The 7883-nt window shown below is 44.8% G+C and overlaps 2 protein-coding genes across 2 annotated transcripts; one reads left to right on the plus strand and one right to left on the minus strand.

Annotated features, from left to right (window-relative positions):
* Positions 1-759: 759 nt before the first annotated feature.
* LOC149751482 (protein RALF-like 34) lies at positions 760-1164 on the plus strand. The gene has a single exon (XM_089926910.1). The coding sequence runs from the start codon at positions 760-762 to the stop codon at positions 1162-1164; it is 405 nt and encodes a 134-aa protein (XP_089783036.1).
* A 4844-nt stretch (positions 1165-6008) lies between these two features.
* LOC103703193 (NDR1/HIN1-like protein 13) lies at positions 6009-7883 on the minus strand. Its single transcript, XM_008785966.6, has 3 exons — positions 7066-7883; positions 6803-6988; positions 6009-6702 (listed from the first exon to the last, which is right to left on the minus strand). Exons 1-3 carry the CDS (start codon positions 7546-7548, stop codon positions 6415-6417), a joined length of 957 nt encoding a protein of 318 aa, XP_008784188.1. The 5' UTR covers positions 7549-7883; the 3' UTR covers positions 6009-6414.

Below are 7883 nucleotides of genomic sequence, written 5' to 3' on the forward strand. Positions count from 1 at the left end.
GGCAGCAGCTGGGCCCATACTCATAATGCACCGAGCCGCTCCATCACGAGCGTCCTGTGCTCCGTCCTTCCGAATGCCAGCTCGGCAACTCGTGATCAGGTCAGAGAACGGGCGATCAGCAATGCCCCACGTGTCCAACCGTATCTAAAGACAACATCCACCTTCAGATCCACGGTTCGTCGCGTGCCGCCTGCCGAGGTGACGTAAAACGGAGTCCGTCGGAGCTCCGGCGTCACGGTCTACTCACCTCCACCCGCGACCATACCTTCTTCGTTTCCCGCGGTTCCTCTTCCGTTTCACGGAAAGATGGTTAAAACGACAAAAGAGGCGGTGCCCGGATCTCGCTAAGATAGCACTTATGTCCAGAATTGAGGGGCACGAAATCCAATGCCGCGATCCCTTCCCCTCACCTGTCCGCTGCTTCGTCTCCAACAGCATACTTCATTTCTATGATTATCACCCCTCCACGTACCCCGTGAGTAAAAGATTCACAACCAACGTCGGACAGGCCCCACCCTCGTAACTCGCTTAGATTCACTTTTGACAAATAGAAACAAACCACGTCATCAAACACCATCAGAGGATGCAACAGGACAGGAAGCCGATCGATAACCCCTGTTTCTCCCAGCTTCGATCCCCCTCCCCCCCCCCCCCCCTCCTAAAAAAATCCACAATGAAACCCACATACATAGCGACATGTGCATGTGACCACCTCTCTCTCTCTCTCATTTCCAGTCACCACCTCCAGCCTCTCCTCCAATGGCTTTCCCAAACCTCTTCTCCTTCTCTCTCCTCCTCTTCCTCTCCTTTTCTACCTACAATGTGGCTGTGGTGGAGGCGCAGGCAGATGACACCAGTTTGCGGCTGATGACCGACGCTATGGAGTGGCCAACCACCACCTCCTTGTACTCTTCTTCCTCCTCCTACCCGTTCGGCCATGAGGTAGACGAAGAAGAGCTTGAAGAGGCGGCGAACCGCAACAGGAGGGCTCTGTTCTGGTACCGGATCCGGTACTACATCTCCTACGGGGCGCTATCGGCCAACCGGGTGCCGTGTCCGCCTCGCTCCGGCCGCTCTTACTACACCCACAACTGCTACCGCGCCCGCGGCCCCGTCCGCCCCTACCATCGCGGCTGCAGCGCAATCACCCGCTGCCGGAGGTGAACACAAAAACCCGAAATAAAACACAAAACAAGAAGATCCTTCTTTTTATCCCATTCCATGCCGGCGACTAAGTCCCCTGTTTCTATTTGCTCTGTTCTTGCTATTAGTAGTGATTCTAGTGGATATATCTAAGTGTTATGTCGATCTGGTTGGGCCATGGTGGACGGATATTGGTGGACGACGGATCTGATATGGTTGCTTTTTTATTTTATATGTATTTGCTCTTAGTATTCGGAATGAGATTGGTTTTTCTTATATTGTTGTTTGAGGAACGTTGATTTGCCTCTCTTTTTTTTTTAACGGCAATTATTTTTTTCCTACCCTTATGGCTCATGTGTTGGATTGGGACCGGATCTGATTTGGAATGCTGTTTTAAATGGCTGTAATATTTGGTTGTTGTGGATGGATGCAGAATATGGTTCATCTATCAAGGTATTGTCAAATCTTTTGCATTTCAATTTTTTTAGCTACCATGGTGAGAACATAGTTGGGGTTTGCATGTAGAGCATCTTTGTGACCTATTGCTTATGATCATAGAGATTAAGGTGTGGAAGTGCAATTAGTGGTACATCGCTACATCATTAAGGAGGATATCTTAAAGTATGCAATGGTGGTGGATAAGATATGTTGTTCTCTTTGCTTGTTTTTGAGAGTGATGATATGTGTCCAAGTGGTTTAGGCATCAGGACCTTGATCTCATTCTGGATTCTTGATATATTATGGTCACCTAAAGTTCTTGTATGGCTTGACCATTTCACTTTTCCTGATGGGAACAAGCTTGGAATATGGCAGCGCCCATCTGGTCTCGCTTCTGGTGGTAGTCGTGGCTCACTGCAGGTAATAATTTGGAAGCATGGATATGGTGTGGAGTAGTGGAGGGATTCGTACTTGAAACTAGGAGCTAGTGGTTTGAATGTGGGATGAAAAAGTGATACAGTCCTGCGGAATTGATGGATTACAGGACGCGGCAAGAAGGACAAGAAAAGTTGAAAGGGTGGGACTGTGGAAGATATAATGAGGCATTTCTGTGAGACCACAAAGCTTGTAGTGCTCTGTTTCCAGAGCACCTAGCTAGTGATCCATTGTTCACTTTTCCCTTTAATTGATTGGCAAGTTATTAGCATGGAACACTCTTGACTTTTGGGTAGTAGCTAGTACGGAGTCCATTTTGCTGGCTGTGATAGGGTTTCTCGGTTTGGTTAACAGCTCTTCATGAGTTTGATTTCCAGAATATTGTTGATGCGAAATGGAGGAAGTGAGACACTTCCCCCATGTTTTATTAAAATATAAAGAAGGTAATTACATGGTAAGTTGTGAGAAATGAAAAGGAAGAACGAAAAAAGAGGGGAAGGATGTTGAAGATAGGGAAGCAGAGTAGTTACATCTATAGGGAAGATAGTCTAAAGGATATATATGTTCTTATGGCGCTTTGTTTCCTGAATTTTGTTAAGCGTGCAGAGGATGCTTATTAGATACATGAAGCTGTGGGAGTGAGGTATATGAAAATATAAAATATATAAATAAATCTACTTTCAGTTTAAGCTTTTGGAAGAAATGGTGATTTTAACTTCGTATCGAAAGTCCGGCCCACATGTGAGAGAGAGTGGAAGAAAATATAAAATATATAAATAAATCTATCTTATTCTATCAGCTTAAGTTTTTGGGACAAGCAGTGATTTCAACATTAGGCTCGAGCTCCTATTTGTATATACGCATTAATGCCATCTCAATATTAGGTTAGGAAAAAGGAAGTCTTATTGCATCCATTTGCTTTGATAAAAGTCACTGGGTGCAACTGTTAATTTCTTCTGTAGGGGTATGGTGGTGGTAGTGTTCAGGCCATGCTGCCCTCTCCTCCCGCTCCGAGCCACGCTTGGTAGGATGGGTGACCATGTCGCCGTCTACCCTCCTTCTCATCGATGAGTCAGTCCGAACATCGGAAATGTGGCACTCTAAATAACTGATACATAGCACACATTGAGGAGATACGAACTCCCCTTTAATATAGTTGTATAGATTTGTGTTCACCATTAGATTATTGCTTATTAGAAGGGTGCTTCAGTATTTATATAGGTGTATAATTTTCTTCCCTTATTCAGGTCATGACTTTGAAGTTGTTTGTAACTTGCACTGGTTTCAAGTATTCTTTTATCGCATTTTGGTCAGTACAAAATCTGTGCAAGGAATGGGACTGCCGTGATTATTGATATGAAATTTGTCTTTCTTCCGGTTGTGTAGGGTGTCTCTGTTCTTGTAGTGTATGCTATGAAAGTGGATTTTCTTCGTGGCAAACCGATGGTTTAGGTGGTCTGGATGTTTGATGAGGTATAAAGAGATTTCAGTAGTTGCATGTGGCCACAGAGAGAGAGAGAGAGGGAGTTCATAGAGCTCGCAGCTTTGAAACGAGAAAGAAACTTGCAAACCATCTGAGAAATACTTTGGAATTTTAGGTGGATACATTTGGTGGCAGAGTTATCAATCTGAACTCGTGCAATACGGTGAGGGCTCTATTTCTTATATTTAAGCTCCAAGCAGAAACTTTTCGTATCCTCCTTTAGATAGTATTAACTCGTGTTCGTGGTGCAAAGGCTTAAACAATATGAAAAGCCAACCTCACTAACCCTGTCTTCCAGGTTTATCTCGACAGTCGACTGAAAACTCTTGCTCGCTGTACTGTTTGCCATCAGAATAGAGATGGTGGTGAAGCCGTGCATGACGTTGGTGTGGGTGTTGAGATGGGCGAGGAGGCATGGGAGCATTGACTATACCAGCTTTCATGGGTGGCGAAGGGAGATGGCATTGATGATATGTCCATGTGGATGGTTAGGCGGATTGTCATCTAACATGGCACCAGAAGTGTTCATATGCAAATAACAGGAGCCTCTTGGTGCAATAAACAGCCACGAAGCATCCAGGCTACCGAGTCCAATTTTAAACCAGAGAGCATGGTTCGCCGTACAAGCCTGAGATAATAGTGCAGAGCTTACTGTACCGGTTCGGTATTGGTATTCGGTATAAGTGGTGTATCGATATTTAGTATACCGAAAAGATTTTGTACCGTATCTATCACGTCTCTGACTCGAGATCATGAGCTGGAAGATGCAGCAACTGATGCACACTCATAGAAAACTCTTTCCACGAGTATGTAAGGCATCTCAATATGATGTCAAAATCAGGTGGCGAAAATAATTTAAATAATATCATTCAAAATCTAATTAAATAGCGAAATTAAAAATTTTATAAAAACCAATAAAATTTCAAAATTTTGCATCAGCTCTAAACAAAATCTAGTCTAAATAAAGATGTTAAAATCTCATCTTTAATTACTTTTTCGTGATAAATCTTAGAGTTCAACTAATTCTTCGGATCAGTAAAAACAATCGGAAACCATCTGGCGGCGGCCGGTGGTTGTTGGCGCCTAAACCATCAGAAACAGAAGTTTCGACCCCTTAAATTTCAAAATTGAGGTGCTCTGACGGCCAGAACGTTGGCCAAGGCTACATGCCGCTGCGAAGGAACAGAGGGAGGCCTTAATGACAAAAATCGAAGACTGAACCTACCAGAATCAGAAGCAAAAAGAGCTCGCTTTCCAAAAACAGGGAAAATAGTGGCTTTGCCCCTTTTCGGTCAAATTCTGGCGATCATCGATCAGAATCGAGCTTCCAAAGGTCACGGAAGAGGGAGAAGAAAGTCGATCTAAAGTTGTCGGGTTCTCACTTGGCTTCCAGCGATGATGGGCCACGGCGGTAATGCTGACACGGTTAACGATCATGGAAGAATCGAAGAGAAATCCAGCGACTAAACTCCAATTAGGGTTGGCTTTCCAGTGGGGGAGGATGGAGAAGAGCTTATATAGAACGGCATTTTATATAACTCTAACGTAGGTACAGCCTGCTAGATCAAAAGAAGGTAAAAAGTACAAAGAGGAGGGTACATCTGCTATAGTCGTCCAGATAAAGTCCCTAGAATGCCGGACAACAAACAAGACAATTCAGTCTGCTGTTTTATTCGTCTCATGAAATATGAGGGTTGTCTGGAACAAGTGTTACAAAGGTCAACATGTGGGTGGATGCAGGTTGAAGGATATTAGGTCGATGCCGGGCCGGGTTGGATATCAATGGAGATTTCATGTAGTTGTCCCAACTTGATCCATCCCTAACCTCAACTGAAATTGGGCGTAAAAAGGTTAACATGGCACAGAAATACAATGTGACATGATCATTAACATTAGTCCCATACCGGAAACCTATAAAATTTATAGGCTCCGGTGAACCATCACAGTCTAGTTGTGCCCAATTTTTCACGTCATGCAAAGAGATAGATTCGGATATGTGGTGGGTGTCTTTTTGATACACAAGAGATAGGTACAATCTTCTCAGAATATTTTACAGGCTTTCACATGTTTCATTTCTAAAGAAGAAAAATAGTAAAATAAAATAAAATAATTTAACTCGATAATTAGTTTAGAAATTTTTTTTAATATTTCATCGAGTTAAGAGTTAAGACTGACTATTACAAATGAGAAAATATACTTTGCACCATGCGCACGACGCATCTTGATTTCTATAGGCTCTACTCATCATGCACTTGCAGGGGTTCTCGTTACAAACCGAGTAGATGGCATACTTTTGCTACCATTGAAAAGAAAAAAAGAGAAGGGGAACAAGGCATGTGATACCTTGTTCTGCCCCTCTCTCTCTCTCTCTCTCTCCCTCTCCCCCGTCTGCTTCCTTGAATTGAATACAACATCTAGATTCACCTATACATTGTTATTTTAATACCAATGTGGTGTTCATTTCAAGACTTAAACCTCATTAGTAATTAGACTGATAACAAACCTAAACTGCTTCAATGAAATTTACTCCATTAATTGCCAACATTAGATTATGCCACTGTTTGCTCTATATATTATATATATGATTACATGTCTATGTACCACCAAAAACTATTCTTTCACAGTGACACGCCATGTGACTGCCTAACTGGCCACACCTCAATTTATGCAGGAAGTCAAAAAAACTGTCCCTTGAATACATTTCTATATATATAACGTTCACAAAACCTATGTAGGAAAAAGAGTAACTCACTTTATTATCTCATCCACTGGTCCCTGCCCAAAAGTCACGCCTTCCAACCTGGCGTCCCAGAGGCAACTGCCCAGAGAGAGAGATGTGATCACAAGACTAAAGAAAAATGAATGACATGAAGGAATCAACTCTGATCTCTTTTCTCCATCCCTATCTCTTTCTTCTAATCGTACTGGCAAGCTTTCTTCAGAGAGACGGGTTTGCCAAGCTTGGTCCTGTCCATCACAACCGAGCACTGAATGTTGGTGTAGAACTTGGGCTTGACCAGTTTCCCCAACACATAGGCTTTTGATCTCACCCTGAAGCTAAGCGTCAGGGGCACGGGCTGGCTGTTGGTTTTCGCCGGGGTGGCGCTAAGACTCGCTCCGCCACCGTAGAGAGGGACCTTGCTGCCCGTCACCACCACATGGAGGTTCCTCTGGCTCTTCCTACGTTGGTAGAAGCTGTTTATCTATTAAAAAATATAGCACGAGAGGAAGATTAATAATTAGCACCAAAACTTATAGGATGTAAGCTTTGATGACAGATAACAGAGGAACGAGATCGCTCACAGTTCCACTGGCCAGCGTGAGTTGGTAGTAGCTGAGATCCAGCGACGTCGATGACACATGGACTCCGAAGAAGCTACCGGTGTTGCGGTATGTCATTCGAACAGTAGAATTCAGCGTCGACATGTCGGTGGGCACGAACGAGGCATCGCTGCCGGCTTGGATGAAAAAATTCTCGAACGTAATACTCTAGAGAAGAGAAGAAAGTATTGTCATAAATATCCAATGTATGTATATGTATCATAACGACATGCTGAGAAATTCACCTTCATGGCGATTTCAGGCTTCTGATTCCGGCTTGCGCCCCAAAGAATTAGAGCAAAGAAAGAGAAGAGGGCAAAGAAAGCCAAGATGAAGGCGAGGACGTAGCAACGACGTGGGAGGCCCTTGGCGTCCTCCTCGTCCTCAATAAGGCCTTCCTCCTCGATGACGGCGCATTCCTTCCAAGACTTGTGGCGGCCACCCCTTCTGGTCCCATCGTTAGGGGTAACCTTCCTCGATCCCGGTTTCAGCGAGCCCGAGAACCGACTGGAGGACGACTCTCGTGAATGGCGACCCACGGAAGAATGGGAGTGGGGTGGCGAGCCCATCGGGCTCAGGACTGGAGTAGAGTGCAAGGACGTGGTCGTCTTCTCCCCATCGTGCGAGTCCCGCGACGGGCTCTGGACGTAGTACACTGGCCGCCGGGGGGATCTCGTCGGAGAGGACAGAGCGATGCTCGTCACCTCGGAGTCCGTCTTCGCGTGCATCTCGTATTACCTCTGGATCTCCCCTGTATTGAGACTGCTCTGTTCTTCTTATTCCCGCTTTTTATCTCTCTTTCTTCTCTACTTCTCTGCGCTGGGAGGGCAAAGTTTCCTTGCGCCCCCACCGACGGTCACGCCACGTTTTCTTCTTTCCTTCCTTTGGACCGCGATGATAGCTGGGAAGAGAATAGGTGGGGAGTGGGGGATGGGCTTCCTCTGTTTTTTTTTTTGGCCCTTTTGGCTTGGTATTGCGTGCTGCATGCCGTAAGGTAAGGGAGGGCTGGCCTTCAGTTTCACATGCCTTTGTTTATGGCTCTTACGTTGCAAACGAAGAAACA

This window comes from Phoenix dactylifera, chromosome 13 (genome assembly GCF_051530095.1).
Source record: "Phoenix dactylifera cultivar Ajwa chromosome 13, Ajwa_hap1_PhDact_Kaust_v1.1, whole genome shotgun sequence".
NCBI classification, from domain to species: domain Eukaryota; kingdom Viridiplantae; phylum Streptophyta; class Magnoliopsida; order Arecales; family Arecaceae; genus Phoenix; species Phoenix dactylifera.